The following is an 18010-nucleotide window of genomic DNA, read 5'->3' on the forward strand; positions in this document are numbered from 1 at the left end:
TTCAAGGGCCAAATATGGACCACTTTGATCTCAAGTGGTTCACAAATTTTAGGAGGCCAAATAATCATTATTCTGTCCTATAAATATATGTAAAGTGATGGAAGTTACAGGCAATACCCAATCTTTAAATTTCCTTGACTTTGTGACCAATTTTTATTCAATTTGGGGAAAAATTGGTAGAAAATTCTTATGAGGTTGCAGGATTTTTGGAGAAGATAAAGATTTGCGATTAAAAATGACTGCCATCGTGTGATAAAAGTGCGGTAAAACTGTGAGCCTTGGCAAATATTGTGGATATTCATTGAATTAATGCATTGACAGGACTGAGATATCTCCAACTAAATTATTTGGTATTTTTATAAAAATGATAAATGTTTTCTGTAATTTCCAGTGTTCAAGTAATGCGTTACCGCCCCAACGTCACTTGACAGTAACTAGTACTGTAACGCAATGTTTTTATAAAGAAATAACGCCGTTACCGTTACAATATAGTGCGTTTGTCCGTTACTTTGCTAGCTGCAGTGTACTTCCTGTTTACAGTGGAGCTACATATTTTTGCGGGAAGAAGAAACATTGTCAGCGTGTTTCTGTTTACATCACCAATGATGCGCCATTGATGACGAGTCAATGCGAGAGCAGGACGTGCTTCTCAGCATGGAAATAAGCACATTATTTTTGACTCCAAAAGATGCATCAGTGAAGCTAAGCTAACGCTATAGCTGCATTCTAAAGGACTGTGACTGTTATCCAAGGACAGGTCAGCCAAACTGTTGTTGTAAATATGCAGCCTGTCGCTACTGCTGAGTCACTGCTAACAGCAGCTCATTAGCCTGATATGTTTAGCATTGTGTAGCTGAGAAAAATGCTGTGAATTAGTTTTTCCACATTTATTTTTATAAGCATTTTCAACAGCAGAATGTGCACCTGGAATATGCACAGCTTACTTTACATTACTGTGCTGAGGCTGAAAAATTACTGATTTAATTTTGGAGCAGCTGTTTTGTGCTTTATATGCACATCATTTATGGTTGTTTGACAGAAGTTGATCAATAGTGGATTATTATATTATTACAGCACTAATATGAAGCTGTATGGACACCAATGACCCAAAATAAATAATATATTCTTTAATTCTAAGTAACTCAAAACTTACTGTTTCCAGTAACGCATTACTTTTTGGTCTAAGTAATCAAAATTGTAACTGAGTTACTTTGTGAATGAAGTAACTAGTAATGGTAACTAGTTACTTTTTTTCAATAACTAGCACAAGTTTGGTTATTTTGACCCGCGGGCCAAATTTGATGCTCTGAAGCAGTGGTTATCCAACTTTTTTTGGTTCTTGTACCCCCTTTCTCTTACTTTTGAATGCAAGTATCCCCTTTGTCTGACTACATTTTGCTCAGAATTCTATGAAGAAACAACTATAGAGCATAATGGTAGAATGATGAGATTTTATTAAGTGGAATGAAACGGTATTTAGTGCCTCCAGAATAGATTTATTTTAATAGTTTTTAGCTATTTCTTCTAATAAAGTACATTTCCATTTCATTTTTAACTAAAAATACACATTACAAAACCCCATATTTTTTAAGGCTTTCATTAGTTAATTTTCCTCTCTCTCTCCCAAGTACCCCCTGTAGTGACATCGCGTGTTTGACACGTGTCATTGGGCAAGAAAAGTCAGTATTCAACAAGTACCTGAAGAAAGTAAAAGGGAAAGGCCAATGGAAGATCAAGGTTTACCATCGTATTGATAAATTAAATAACTTTATTCATCAAATAAGAAAAATCAGAAAGAAAAAGTCTTCATAAATGTTTATTTTCTTAATAATTGATTTACTGGTGTCATAGTCACATGTCAATCCTCTTCATCTCCATCCTGACACACAAGGTTTACCATCACATTGATAAATTAAATAACTTTAATAATCAAATAAAAAAATCAGAAAGAGAGTCTTGTTTTACTGGCGTTATCGTCACATGCCAATCCTCTCCATCTCCATCCTGGCTGGTTCCAGAACTCCCCCTTCTGCTCCACACTTGGGACAGACCATAGCCGCGTCATCGATACAGTGACTTCTAATGCAGTAGTAGCAGAACACGTGCCGGCAGCCCACAGAATGAGGCATGGTTGGCCACTCACCACAAAGTCCACACTCTTTCCACGTGTCACGTCCTTCTCTCGTTCCCTCCTTATCGTTAGTTACTCTCCCGAACACAAAGGAGCGCAGAGATTCTTTGAGTTTTACGGTGTTGACTAACGGTAGCAGAAAAATCAGGAACTCAGCGAAGCTGTGCCAGAGCATTTCTCTTACCATGTATTGGTAGTTCATGTCCCTGACCACGTTGGGTTTACTGAAAACCACCTGAGCATCTGTGATCCTCTCGGCGAGGACAGAGTGACGGCCGCTCCGGAGGAACATGAGGAAGTTGATGAGACTCGCTAACTTGGTGACACCAGAAATGACGGTTACAGCGCTACGGAGACTTTTTTGAAGCAAACCTTCATCTCTTGCCGACACGTGTCCTTGTGAACAACCCATGAGAGACAGAAGGTTGTAGGAACGTTCCTGGAGCCAGCGCACTCCTGCAGTTAGCACGGCTAAACTCAACTTTTGCCTCGTGGTCAGAGGCCGGTAATCGCACGACAAGTCGGCCGTGCCGTGATATCGTAAGCTCAAAAGCGACTGGCCCACCGTGGCATTGTTAGAATACAGCGTGAACCTCCACAGGAGCAAATGAAGAAGAACCTTGAGTTCAGGCTCTAGAGGAGTGAGAAGGCCGGGACGAAAGTTCTGGAAGCACTTGGAGAACTGGGTCCAGAGAAGCTGCTCAAGGGCCGAGTCCAGCTCTAGGGCGTCCAGCTGGTTAATGCGTAAAACAGGAACCTGTGGACCAGGACCAGATCCATCAGCAGCCGCCTCTTTCTCACTCACCATACCTGCTGAAGACGGAAAAGATGACTTTATTCAAATAATCACCATTTTATTATTGATGATTATGAATCGTCCTCCGAATTTAGATGTTTCTATTACACTATACAACCGAGGTTCCCAAAGTGGGGTACACAAATGATCATGGGGTATGCGAATGAAAATTAAAAACCAAGTGACAACATTGGAAACTAGAATATAAATCTACCAGCAGTCAGGAGCCTCCATGCATTGCCACTAATTACACATTGGCATATAAGACAACCCTCTCGTGGGGAAAAAGAAACAATCTGATCAAAATATGATGAGTTACATTGTTTTGAGGTATCCAAACGTGCGGTCAAGACTTTGATGCCCTTTGCCACCACGTACTGTACTTTTGTGAATACAGAAAAAGACTTTGCATGGAGAAGATTCAAACTTTCAAATTCAGTCAAACATAGCAGAGTTCTGTTGTAGCTAGGTGCATTCCACAATTTCAAGGTGATAAATATGTTATTACTGCTAGATTTCAACCAACAAATATTTGGTAGATTTGTTTTTCAAAAAAGAAAGATTGTTTCTCACTGAAAATGCCAGTAGGCTAATTCATTAAATATAAATCCAATAGTTTTGAAGATGTTTTGATGATGATTATTGTTATTAGTTAATTATGTATGATTCCTCAACGGGATAGGTCAAATTCAGAGACACATTTCACTGTAAGGATACATTAAATATGACATTACATTATCATATTTTTTTAAGTATGCAGGAGTAGGGGTACATGGCTTCAGATTAAATGTCTGAAGGGGTACTGTGAAAAATTTGGGAACCACTGTATATTGAAGGTGAGCCTGGGCAATATATCGTGATTCAAGGTGTATTGAAATTTCTATTTTTGGATACAGAAAATATCGCCTATAATGTTTTTATTTTACAGCTTATTTTGTACTAAAATACTTGTTTTAGGAGTTACTGCTTTCACTACTTCAAACACGGTTTGATGGATTTCTGAGTGCGTCCTAACCCAGACCTTTCCCTAAAAAAGCCACACTACAGAACTCACTCACACGTGCTGTCTCTTAGTGGCAAAAAAGCCAAAAGTGCCACATATTGTGCAGCTGTTTGTTAATAAAAATGCCTGTGTGGGACTTTGCATTAGTGTATTTAACCCAGAATTGTATTTCTGGTCTATTGACTTAAAGATAGAAATTTATATCATAATATTGCCATTTTGAGGAAAAATACTGAGATATGAGTTTTAGTCCATATCGCCCAGCTCTAGTGTGAGGTGTTACTCATAAGAGAAGTCAAACAATTCAGCAGCTGGCTGATTATTGAAGATCAATAATCAAATCTATGATCGTTAATAATCAAAAAATATTATAAACTACTATAATATTTTGTCTTCTCCAATTCTCAACAATAATATATTATTTAGTTGTTTCTGTCAACAACTTTAAAACCACTATGCTTGTGTTTTCATACTTTAATCACTTTCCTTACAGTGGGTACGCAGCGCTGCATTTTTATTATTTTCCTTTTGAAGCAGCGCCACATTTGATCTGTTAAATTAAAGGCAACATTATTAAAGGGAAACATGGTCATTGTGAGGATCGAGGCCCGCGAGGTGAGGCCCATCCTGTTAGGAAGTTATTTTTTCTTTATACATAGGAACGGAAATCACTTTTCACATGTAAAACCCATCCTTAATGCAACCTTTGAGCTGCACCATGCGGAGGAGCAGGGGGTCTTAGACTGCTTTCTGCTGTGTGTACACACACACACACACACACACACACACACACACACACACACACACACACTCTCTCTCTGAAACAGAAGGCAAAGCCCAGGGGCTCCTGGTGCCTGCTCCCTCTGGAGATAGGGGTGTGTGTACAAATCACATCACTCGGGATTTGGCTAACGGCACAGTCTCTGCTACACCGTAAACATCTGCCAAATGTGGAACAATTTTTTTTTCCTCCCCCTTCATGTGCCTCCATATGGGATCCCACCATTGTAACGTCTGGACTGGTTAGTGCCGCGTACCGTTTCTCGCAAACTGCTCGCGCTCCTCCAGTTTTATCTGGCCTTTCCTCAAATAAAATCCTTAAGAAGTGGGGAAGCAAACTTGAAGAGTGAAAGAGCAAGAAGCCACGAGAGAGAGAGAGAGAGAAGGCTTTTCTTTTTTTTTTTTTTCCTGACAGGGGGCTTTTGTGTCTCACTGAACGGGATTTGTCACAAAGCTTTAAAACAGATTTTAGCTGGGTGAATATGGCAGTTTCCACAAAAAGAGAGATGATGGTCACTTTAGATGTTTCTCGAGGAGGTAAAAGAAGAAAAAAAAAAAACACACTCTCCAACATGGCGTGGCAATGCTTGACTCTTTTGATGTGTGCAGGCAGGGCCGTCTTGTCTATTTAAGATGGTTGAATAGAGCTACGATACACGCTTTGGCTAAATTTGAATTTGCAAGCTTGAAAAAGAAAGAAAAAAAAGTGTAAATTTGTGTTAAAGTAAGCAGGTATGACAAATTCATTGAGCGGTATCAGAGCTGCTGCCATGTTTAGTGGCGGGTAGAGTTTGGGTTTGAGAAAAGTGGATGTGAACCAATAAAGAGGCTCCATTTGTTTAGCTTAATCTTTCACTCTGAGAAATGTGAAGATTAGGGGCCTGTGTGTGAAGAAGTGTGGTGGTAGCTACCAGGGTTGGGGTCAATTATAATTGTAATTGATGATTAATGAAGATTATGGCGTAATTATATTGTAATTGTAATTTAAAAAATCTGTTGCTGCCGTAATCGTAATTAAATTCTAATTGAGTTTGTAATTGTCATGAAAATTGTATAAAAATGCCTGGTCAGTTATATTTTCAATGCAAAACTGGGGAACCATGTTACAGTTGAGTTCTACACATACAGCATGTAGTTAACAATTATTAAAAAATGTATCCTATCAAGCTTCCCCCCATTTTACCATTTAAAAATATAAATCGAGGAGGTATAGTGAGAGAAAAAAGGCTCACATGCCAACACCAATAATATTAACACCAATATTTTCATTGATTAGGAAGCCTAACAAGGTAATCAATAGATTAGAAAAAAATTAGATGATAGATATTTGTTCTTAGTGTATTTTATATCTGATTTAGGACCTGTTATCATAAGAGATGCTAAACTTTTATTAGGTTATTTATTTCAGGCTCAGTAATTGTAATTAATTGTAATTAAACTTTAAGAATTGAGAACATAGTTGTAAATGACTTCCTGAGGATAAAAACAATTGTAATTAAAAAAAAAAAAAAAAAAATAGTTGTAATTGTAATTGAAGGTTGGATAATTGAAGACGTAAATTTAACTGAAAAATGTAATTGACCCCAACCCTAGTAGTTATACACACACACACACACACACACACACACACACAGAGAAGCATAGCATCAGGTGGGGGAAATCCCTGCGTCAACCCCCCCACCCCCCCTTCTCCCTCCACCCTCCAGGGAGAGGAGAGTGAACCCAACTGGGTCCGATACTCTTTTCAAAGCCTTTTATTGAGCAGTTTACAAGTTATGAATGAATATGTTTTATTTGGGAAAACACGGTATCGACAGCCACCTATCAATAGTAATGTGACTATTGTCAAGGGCTCTGTCAATATTAATGTAATTATGATGTAGAGGGATCAGAGGGATGCCTGAGTCCGGGGCCAAGTAACATCTCCTGCCCACTGCCGTGTCAATAGCTGCGATTGCTATTGACAGCTTCCCTTCAGACTCGCAGCACTCGCCAAATACATAACAAGCAGACACTTCAGTCAATGCCGCGCTGCCTATAAAAATTAAGTATTCAAATTTACAGAGCTTTTACCGTGGACAGCATGAAATCCATGTTCCTTATGTAATAGCCAAAAGTCACAGTCGATGCCTGTGTTTGCAGAGTAATGACACGGTATGTGCAGGAGGACGGGCGGCTTAGCGTTAGCATGCTACAAAGTGTAGCGACACACAGGCAGAGGGAGTGGAGTGGATATAATGGCTGTGTTTGTAATGGCACACTCCCAATGAGTGTATACTGTCTACTACAGTGGTTCCCAAACGGTGCGCCGTGAGGAAAGTCAGGGTGTGTCGTGGGATTTTGTGACAACCATACATTATTGCACTATACAACTACACAAAAATCATTATTTTTTTAATTTACTACTTTGTGTGCACTCATTTCATAATACCGAGGCAAGCTTTATACCTACATTTTTTAGGAAATATTTCGTGAATAAATATTTCACGAGTAATATAGTTTTCTTTGTCACATTTTATTTGGCATTAGTAAATATTTATGCACATTTACAGATATTGTACATGAGTGATGTACCTTTGGTATACCTCGGGCACAAATAGTTTGGCAACCACTGGTCTACTATATACTATAACATAAGTGTGATTATGATGATGAGCATTCTCGCTGAAGTGTACTTCCAAGTTCTCCAAGATATATTTGGAACCTACGACCAAAACCTGAATCACACCGAGGCTAAAAATCTCCGCTGATTCTCCACCTTTGAAAGTTCTGAAAACATTTTAAGCGAGAAAGTGACCAAGTAGAATATCAACCAGGTTCTCACCAGGAATTTTCCACAGCGTAGCGGTATCACAAGATGCGTAAGCGAGCGCTGTTGGCGTAACCCCCCCCCAGAAATGTAAAATGTAAAACCCTTTGACGGCCAGATTTTGTTAAGTAAAGCGAGATATATATATTTTTTTTTTAATCTGTTAATGCCTTAAAGGTGCAGTCTGCAACTCTTTTAAAAGTGACTGTCATATTTGCTAAAGCTGTCACTATGAAAGGACAGCTTTACATCAAACTAGTAATTTGTGTGAAAAAAAACAGGCTCATTGAGCCCCGCCCCCTGCTGCTCCAGCAGCCTTTGGCAGATTGCCAGAATGCACCGCGACCGAGCAAAAAGAACAAATCAGAGCCAGGATTGTGTTTGATGGACTGTCTGACAGTTGTTGCTCAAAGGCCCCGCCCCTTTCCCGGAGCTAGAGCGTTGTCTTTTTTACAGTGTATGGTCTGGAGGAGTAGAAGATGGAATTGGTGACTTTTCTGCTTGAAAGGTAATTACTGCTGTTTGATATTTACATTATGTTTGATTTGTATTTGTTAAACTAAAACTCTGTGGTGCATGTGTTTATGTGCGCGCAGCAGCCTCCGTTTGGGCTGCTGTAAGTGACACTGAGTTGCTGCTGCTGAGGTGTGTGCACATAGAGAGAAGCACTGCAGTAATATGCTTTTAACATATTACTGCAGTGCTTCTAACATAAATATTTTTGAATGAAGCCGATGTCTGGTTAAGCCCGAACCTCTTTCAACCAGACACTATTTACATCCTTGCACGTGCATGAATGAAAAAAAAATATTAGAGACATCGGCTTTATTCGGGTTGGAGGGGTTCTAGCCGTGTTCCGTTGGACCTCCTTTTTTTGGTCCGATTAAAGCTTTTCTCTTGCCACTGCTCTTGGTTCAGCCCCTAGTGTTTGGACTGAACCAAGAGTGTAACGTCTAAACAACCGTCACTAAAACAGTCACAGTGCCCCCTATTGTTTAAGCACAGTATCAAAGCACATACTGTGCTGTATCCATTTGAATCCCTTCTTATTTGCATTGATTTTTAGCTGATTTAGGATATATTCTTACATCCCTTGTAAACCCTGAAACATAAATTGTGAAATTTTGAAAACCAAAAATCAGAGCCCCTACGATTACTTTGTATGAAAGGCACGATGAATGAAAGCACCACTACATTTATGTGAAAGCTCCGCGCTGCACGGGGTCCACAGCAAACCAGACATGCGGCTGTAATGACACGGGCTCAACAGAAACACGGGCACACGGAGACTACGCACGTGTCAGACAACACGTCATGAACCTGCCAGCTGGGAGCAGTGAGCTACCGTCTGATACAGAGCAGAGAAAAAACCTGGGGAGAAGAATGAAAAAAGGGGACAAGGGAAGAACAGATAAGCTGAAAGCTGTTCCTGGGAGCTGACCTTGGAACTGGTGGTCACAATAACGAAGGAGGGGGACGTCCGTGAAGCATAAACGCTGCTGCCATACTGAGGTGTGGGCATCCAGGGAATAGCCTGTAGACACGGAACGGCTGCACTTTCTTCTTGACCTTGGCTTTGCTGTCTAGGAAAAGGGTGATGGTGTTCAAGGCAGGGGGCTAAAGACTGGGAACGCTGGAAGAATGGACTGTCCCGGGGGGTGGGGGGTTACATGTGGTTTTTCTGAGCGACAAATCTGCTCAGAAAGCCATCATTCCAGACTATTTGGAAACACTGTGGCCAAAAGTGCATGTGTAATACTCACGCTACTGTAACTGAGTTGCTTTTATGGGTACTGTACATGGTTATCCACAGAGGTGAAAGTAACTCGATGGTGTCAAACTCATTTTAGTTCAGGGGCCAAACACGGAGCGGTTTGAACCCCAGTGGGCCACAGATTTAATGCTGGAAAACAAGTAATCTCAACATTATGGTGCCCTACTTTACATAAAATACTAAATATGTAAGAAACTAGGGGTGTCCTGGTCCGATATCAGCCAGAAAACAAATATCGGATTTTATCAGACTGCATCTAAAATCTCTGATATACATTATAATTATTCAATTGCAGTTTACTGTAGGTATTATGTTGATGATTAAAATGTATGTAACCAATTGGTTAATAAATGGTCAGTTTTTCTCATACCTACTGTTGCTGACTATTCTCTTTGCGTAACATCACATGATCAAGCTTTTTCGAACATTCCACACTGCAAAATAAGGAATAAAAGTATGTACGATTTATGCTGATATCGTATCGGTTCGACATTGGTATTGGCCAATATTCAAGGCCGCAAAATATCGGTATCGTATTGGAAGTGAGAATGTTGTATCGGGACATCGCGATAAGAAACCAACAATATCCAAGCAATAAGTGACAGATATTAGTCCCATCAGGGTCGTGACTTTAAATTTCCTAGATTTTGACCACTTTTTATTTAATTAAAAGAAATATGTCATAATTTGAGGAAAATTTCAGGATTTTGTGTTTAACATTAAAAATGAATGGAAAACTGTGAAAACTCATGCAACCCCTTTAAGCTTAATTTACACAATGATTCATGTTTTCTGTCATTTTTACTTTCTGCTGCGGGCCGAATTGGATTCCAAAAGGGCAAGATTTGGCCCCCAGACCACGAGTTTGACACTCACTGAGTTGCTTTTATGGTTCCTTGTACTTTTTAAGTGTATTTCTAAATCAGTAATTTTACTTGTACTTAAGTACATTTTAAAAGAAGAAATGTGTTACATTTCTACACCTAACCGTTACGGAGTAAATTATCATTTGTTTTAGTAACTAGTAACTTTTACTTTGAGTACTATTTAATTGAGCTACTTTTTATATGTGCTTGAGTATTTTATGTATGACTTACTTTTACTTAAGTAGAATTTCAATCAAAGTAACATTACTTTACTTGAGTAGGATATATTAGTACTCTTTACACTTCAGCATTTACCACGGTGGTTAATGTAACGTATGTGCTGAAATAATGCACAAATGTTCACTCTACTTCCTATGATGCTTGTAGCGAGAAATAGGCTGAGCGTATACCGCATTATAGCTTTACATTTTCTTCTCTCACTCATGTAAATTAATTTGTGTAAAAGCTCCGGTGGATAAAACCTATTTCTCTAAGCACTCCAGTCATGTGTTTTCCCCGCTCCCTCACTTTATTGCCCTTCTTTCGCCAGCAACGCGTGTGGATCCTATTAGCCCAAGCTCGCTAATGTCCTCGCTATATGAAAAAAAAAAAACGGATGAGAACGTCAGATTTAGAACTTTTTAAAGAGAGTGATGTCATACAGCAGACCACAGGCATTACGGGGGACACAAAGATTACCCAGGCGGTAACCAGACTAATTGTTATGAGTCTGTTTCATGAAAAATGAATGTGTGCAGATGCACAAAAGGCTCCTCGGGCTGTACGTGTGTGTGTGTATGTGTGTGTGTGTGCATCACACACACTAATGCTTTATCAAGGCTCTCCTCTTTCTCTAATCACCCAAGACCGCTCCAAGCCATAGAGTGAGAGAGTCAAGTTAATGCCTGAACACCCACACACACACACACACACCACACACACACACACACACACACACACACACACACACACACACACACACACACACACACACACACACACACACACACACACACACACACACACGTTAGAACAGCACGTTTGACACACACAAAAAAAGTGTGCTCTGCTTAATCTGGTTTGCTCAGAAGGTGAATTATTTAAAAGAATTAATTGATTTTATGAGTACGAAGGTTGAGTATGCTAAGGCTGTATGAGTAATAAGTAGCGGGGGTTTGCAGAAAACAACTTAAAAAGTCATGAAACATTTAAAGGGCAGAGAGAGGCACAATGAGTGTGGCAGAAAGGCTGATAAACGAGAAAAGTGAAGAATGTGTCTTTCTTTAGAGTCGATGGGTGAACAGCTCATGCAAATAAAAGGCATTATCTTGAGAAACAAGTCGATCGTGACTTTTTCTAACCTCCGTTATTGTACGAATAAAAGCGGGAATGTGAAAGTAACATTTTTCTAACTTTTGCATTAATCAAAATTTGCTGTGTGTGAAACATAATCACTAAAAGTTGAAGTGCGTTGTCGTTTCCTTGAACGAGTGTGAACATGTGAAGGCTACTGCAGGACAAAGCTCAAACAGTCTTTAGAGAGTTATTCATTATTCTGAAATAGGGCTACAACTAACGACTATTTTGATAATTGACTTAGTGCTTAGTGGTGGCCCAGTGGTTACAGAAGTGGGCTTGGAGCCGGAGGGTTGCAGGCTCAAATCCCCTGAGCAAGACCCCTACACCTAATTGCTTCCAGGACAGAGATTATTAATCTCAATGAGACTTTCCTGGTTAAATAAAGGTAAAAATAAAAAAAAAAGTGCTGAGCAATATAGAGAAAATTTTACATCACAAAATAGGTAGATTTACAGTATATCCCAATAGAGTTTTTTTTCTTAAAATTACAGGAAATGAATGGAAAATTGCTATTCATTATATATAAAAATTAACTAAAAAATATATCTCCAAAAAAAAAGTATTTCTCCTTTAAGAATCTTCCCAATGAAGGAATATTGGTGACTTTAGTTACATATTGGCTGCACTGTAAAAGTCACCTGTTTTTTCCACTGTATTTATGATTTCAAAAGTTTTAATATTTAATTTCTTTTTTAAAAAATGTTTTTATTCAATTTTGCATGGTGACAAATGAAAAAATCGCAGTTTATTTTGTTTTGAGTTCAATGGTTTGTAAGAAGGTTATGAGAAGAAAATATATTAGTTTTTTCCCCAAAAAATTAGCTCTATATATTTAAATTGAAAGGAGTTATGTGTAGCATTACATTACATTTTTTTTTTTTTTTTTTTTTTTTTAAATCGGGTTTCGAACTGAATTGTAGAGTTTATCCTTACACGCTTATCGACTAGTGATCGATTAATGAAACATTTAACCGACAAATCAGTTCATTAAATGACTTTGTAGAAAACTGGATTTTATTTTTTAATCTAGCAAAAACAAAAAAAACATAAAACCCCTGAAAAAAGATTACACTTCATTCAATGAAATGTAAAGACAGAAAAGTACAAATAGGAAACAAATTAAATCAAGTGCCGCTCTTTCATTGTCTGTATAAAACAATCACGAGCAGGATATCAGAAATAAATATCTAATAAACAAAAAAATAAAGAAAAAACAAAAATTTTCTTTGCTTAAAACATTTAAGAGGAAACGCTAAAAGTTCCGCAGGTTTATATAAGAATTTCAGCATTTATTTTCTTAGATTTTAGGATTTAACTGCATTCTATTTTTGTTTCAGACATGATCTTTTGAATGAATCTTTTTGTGTTTTTATTTTATTTTTTTAAAGAAGCTGTGTGCGTGGTATGTCTGTGTTACTCCCCCATTTTCTGTTTCAGATGGTTTCTTCCTCACCTGCATCTCATCTCTCCTAATTAGTCAGTCTCATCTCTTTCACTGTTATGTAGGAGAGTTAAACACATCTGGCTTTTAATATCATCTATTTTTGGAGATTTAAAAAAACCAAAACAATATATTGTACTTTTCTAGCTTTCAAAAAGAAACTTCATTTGAACTCATGTTGTTGATCAGCATTTTAAAAAAACAACAAATCTGCTCCATTTTGATAACAAGGAAAAGAGCATTATGCGATAATCACGGTGGGGATTAGGTTTTTGGCGTAGTCGGTTTGAGCAGTACTGTACAGTGGAAAAGAGAGACAGATAAGAGCAGAGGAGTGATGATTGGGATGAGAGAAATGAAGTGAGTAGTAGTCTCCTGAAAATCAATAAGATCAACCTTGCCTTGAATCTCAATGTGGAAGAGTTTGATCTTTGCCACTGATTATTTACAGGGAATAATAGAATTATGTGCAGCTGCAGAACATGTTTTTTTTTTTTTAAGGAATACAACCGTACAAGGTTAAGATCTGAAGTTTTAGCTTGTGCACCAAAATTCACAGTGAAAATTTTTAATTACACTCTAGTTTAACACGTATTATGTCCAACAAGTCATAGAATGAAAGTGTTTTTGGATCTTCTTTTTGGGCTCAAACAACATGGATTCCACTAAACATTCAAGGGTGTTGCATGGTATCCGACATCAAAGTGTAACCAGTGACGCTTTCAAGTCCTAGAAATTGCAAGGTATGTTTTCATACTAATAATACAAAGTGTCTATAGTTCCGGACCCGGACCTCAGAAAAATCTGACTATTGTTCCGGTACTTCCGGACCTTTTCTACATAAGCGTAATGTGCCTGTGTTAACACCATGTCAGAATAACCGAGTGGTCTAAGGCGCTAGACTTAGGGACGTTTCCATCCGCTGATGTGGGTTTGAATACCACTTCTGACTCTTTTTTTTTTTTGTATATGTATTTTTAAAAGTGTAATTTGCCATGTTAAATATGTTAAAATGAAAGAAAAGAAAAAAACATTTTAGGGTATTACCTGGGTTAGGGATAGAGGAACGGAACTACCGGCATTCGGCTTACTACGGACAGGAAGTGCCGGAACTATAGTCAGGATTGTCTGGGGTCCGTACCAATAGCAACAGCCTTAATAATATGTAAAGTTTATTATTTATTCAGACAACTTTTTTCAGGAAATTGACTTCATGACATGTTTCCACTCAAAGTAAATTTCCTGAAAAAAGTTGTCTGAATAAATGAAACCTTAACATATTTATAAAAAAGACAAAATTAACATCCTGGAATTATTACAATAATGTCTTGTTTGTTCAGCACATGACACAGCATGAATTTAATTAACCTTATTTAAATGAAATCTAAAAATAGTCAAAGGCAAAGTCTCTCCAACAACTTTTGACCTATTTTAGGTTTGAAAAACCAGTATTTGCTAGTCTCGTTCAAGTTTGTAAAATGTTGGAGATTTATTAGAGTACCTGTCTTTCATTTTTACAATGTTTTACCATTTTTAACAGAAATGATACACACATTTGTATATATGTGTATTTGTGAGTTTTTGTTTATACTTGAATGTTGCTTTCCTACAGTACTTTTTAGCTTCCTTTTTGTGTGAAAATTATAATTATTATTATGAAAATAACTACCAAATAACTAAACATCCAACCATGGACCATATTTCTTTGTCCAGAACTGCAAGTGACACACAGTACAGTTCTAATGCCACATATTTAATTTAATTCATTTAAATTAAATCTAAAAATGGGCAAAGTTGCTCCAACAACTCTTAACCTATTTTCGGTTTGAAAAAAGAAAGTTTTAAAGATTTATTACAGTAGCTGTCATTCATTTTCACAATGTTTTACAATTTTGTTCAAGTTTAACTCAATTTACCTTTTTTTCTCCACACATTTGTGTATATATATGCATATTTAATGTGTGAATTCTTGTTCATATTTAATTGTTGATTTCCTATAGTACTTCTCTTTTTTATATTTTTACTGAAAATAACTATATTGTTATGATTATTAATAAAATAAAAAATACTAAATGACTAAAACCAGTTGATCGTATTTCTTTGTTTAGAGCTGCCAGTGACGCACGGTAAGTCCAGTGACTCCAAACAGCATCAGACATTACTGAAAATTAATTATATTCTCAGATTAATCTGTTGAATTTAATGTTTTCTTTTCTGCACAATGCTGTATTAGTCATCACACAAATCAGATGTTGTAATAGTAGCCAATGTGGTTAATTAATGAATTAACTGTGGCATAAATCTACATTTCAGGTTTATTACATTTATTTAGAGTTTTTTTTTTTTTTTAAATGAAATCATGGGCCTAAACAAACCTTCAGACGGCCTGGATTTGGCCCATGGGCCAGATGTTTAAAAGTGCTGATACAGTTAGGTACAGACGAACACATGACATATTAACTCACTATTTAAGTTTTCTTTCGCTGTCAGTGGTTATAACATGTTCGAAATAATAATATTAAGGGTGAGTGGTTTGGTATTTTTTACTCACACATGCATGCAAAAATCCCAACCACGTATTTAAAAGGACAAATCTGCGCAATACAAAAGCATGTGTCTTTACCTTACTAACGGGAACCATGAACATGTAACTAAACAGTCGTATATGATATAAAACGTGTTTATTACCCATTTATTTGCAGCTGAGTCGAGCACAACGTCCCTCTGTCAGTATATCTTCCCTCTCACGATGTAAACACTCGCAGCTTCCGGGTTGTCTACTTAGAGCCCGCCTATTTCCGGGGTTTTGACGAATAGCGTGTTGCAACGTCATATTCTGGATCCCCATGCTATCCAATCACATCTCCGAGCACCATAGATGCTCACACGCTGCAGTAAAGCTGTATAAGCGTCAAACAACGCATCCCAATCTCAACAATACTCTTTGTTGTGGTAACAAAACCCACTCCATCCATTGTGTGTCGGTTTTAAACATGATACAACCTGTGTAGAGACCCATGCCATGTGCTAGTGTACGCTTTCCACCCCACAAACATGATTTCTGCAAATCAAGCAGATGCTGCATTTGGAATTAAACAATCAGAGGGAAACTTAACAATTTTGCAAGAAGATGATGACACATTTTCCTCTTTTCTGTCGATCAAACAGTTACTCAAAGAATGCGGAGAGCTTCACTGGGAGAGGATGAAAAAGTTGGAAGTGGACTCTAGCATGACTAACGAGGATCTGCTACAGGTGAGTGATAAAGTCCATTTAATTCATTAAAATATCTACAAAACAAAAGAAAGTCTTCCAACCACTAAATAAAGTCTTAAAAAATGTAACACTTTCCCCCCTTCTTTATTTTGGTATTTATTCAATTTAACTTCCGTACAAACACATGTATATTGTAGTTCTGTTTCTGTCAATCCTTTTTTAATGCTTCTTTATCAGAGATAAATCCTTATTAGGGTGGTACACAACATGATGCTTTAAGGAAATGTTTTCCAAATTTTGCCAGATTGCATTTTTCCTTTTTATTGACGTTTTAAACATCTGTACCACAATTTTGCCACTGTAACGTCGGTAAATTATTGTATTTCAACTTTATCTCTGTATTTTGACTTTATTCTTGATTTGCCCAAAATTGTTTTATCAAACTATTGTATTTTGAGTTTATTTCCAAAATTTTGACTTTTATCTAATTTTTTTGACTTTAATCCCAACATTGTATTTCAACTTAATTCTTGAAATTTCAACTTCAATCTCGACATTTTAACTTTATTCTTGATTTGCCCAAATTATTTTCTCCATCAAATTTGGTCCAAATCCACTTTCGTACATGCAACAGTGAACAAAACGGATCCAAATATCATTTAGCCTTAAAACAAGTGAAAGATATTTGTTGTTTAAAATGAGTCATTTTTTTCAGAAGATAAATTCTTGAGGAGAAAATGAATTTAAACTAGGGCTGGGCAGTATACTGGTTCATACCAAATACCAGTACATATTTTCGTTATGATATGAATTCTTTATGTATCGTCGTACCGGTGTATTTGGTAACACAACTTTCGGAATGCTGCTCCGCGTTTCAGACCGGACCCTTTCCAACGTTGCACTTCTATATAGGAAGGTAAACAATAGCGCTCTGGTGTTAGCTGTGGTGTAAATCATACGTGTAAATGTATAAGAAAGACACAATTGAAAGCTCTGAAGCTGCATGTGAGCATGTGTCTGGGTGCGCATGCCTCTGCTACAGGAGAACAACACTCACGGACACGGAGGCACGGTTAGCTAAGCATGTCGGCAGTAATGCACAAAAAAAGAGAGCAAAAGATCACAATTTATAATGCCTATAATACGGAAATAAGACCTGGTGGAGCTGCAAACACAATGCTACCTTATTCACCATAAGAAACCACCACACCACTGAGTATGCAGCATATGAAGCTAGAAATCAAGCTATTGCTAAGCTAGCACGGAGCGCGGAAACCGTTAGAATTTTGAAAAATACCATGATATACGATTTTGGTCATATTGCCCAGCCCTAATTTAAACTCACATAGAAGCCACACGCTTTAGATGGGGATTGGAAAAAGGACAAAACATTGGCTTGGACCACATGATCTCCTGTTTTTCAAGACGGGATTTATGACAGGAAACAGTGATAGGTGGTGGCTTCGCATAAGGATATTTGTTTTTTGTCTACATCTTATATCATTATGTTGTCATGATCCGTCCCCTGCAAATCAAAGAACATCTTGTCCACCTTGATTCCAGCTTTGGAAGATGACCTCTGTCCTGTCAGACAAACGACAGCAGGAAGCCGAGCAGTGCTTTCATAAAGCCGCAGCACTTGTAACAGGTGGCAAATTGCATTACGTTTCCATCTGAACGGCCGGCATCAGGAACACAGATCCACGCTCGTATTTAAAAAAGAGAGGTTTCTAATCATCGGGATTGTCATTTGACATCATTTAGCTGCAAAATGCAGCCTGTGTGAGCTGGACTGTGCATCAAAGCTAGAGTAACAAGGTTTCAGAGATAGGTTT

The 18010-nt window shown here is 37.7% G+C and overlaps 1 protein-coding gene across 2 annotated transcripts; it reads right to left on the reverse strand.

Annotated features, from left to right (window-relative positions):
• Positions 1–1750: 1750 nt before the first annotated feature.
• pex2 (peroxisomal biogenesis factor 2) lies at positions 1751–15731 on the reverse strand. 2 transcript variants are annotated; one of them, XM_028434630.1, is made up of 2 exons: positions 15648–15731; positions 1751–2941 (listed from the first exon to the last, which is right to left on the reverse strand). In XM_028434630.1, the coding sequence occupies exons 1-2, from the start codon at positions 15649–15651 to the stop codon at positions 1977–1979; spliced, it is 969 nt and encodes a 322-aa protein (XP_028290431.1). In that variant the 5' UTR covers positions 15652–15731; the 3' UTR covers positions 1751–1976. The 2 variants fall into 2 exon arrangements, with proteins under 2 accessions (XP_028290431.1, XP_028290430.1); XM_028434629.1 differs by having other exon boundaries at positions 1751–2944; positions 15648–15726.
• Between the last annotated feature and the right edge of the window lie 2279 nt (positions 15732–18010).

The sequence above is a fragment of the Gouania willdenowi genome, chromosome 20, assembly GCF_900634775.1.
Source record: "Gouania willdenowi chromosome 20, fGouWil2.1, whole genome shotgun sequence".
In the NCBI taxonomy this organism is placed as follows: Eukaryota; Metazoa; Chordata; class Actinopteri; order Blenniiformes; family Gobiesocidae; genus Gouania; species Gouania willdenowi.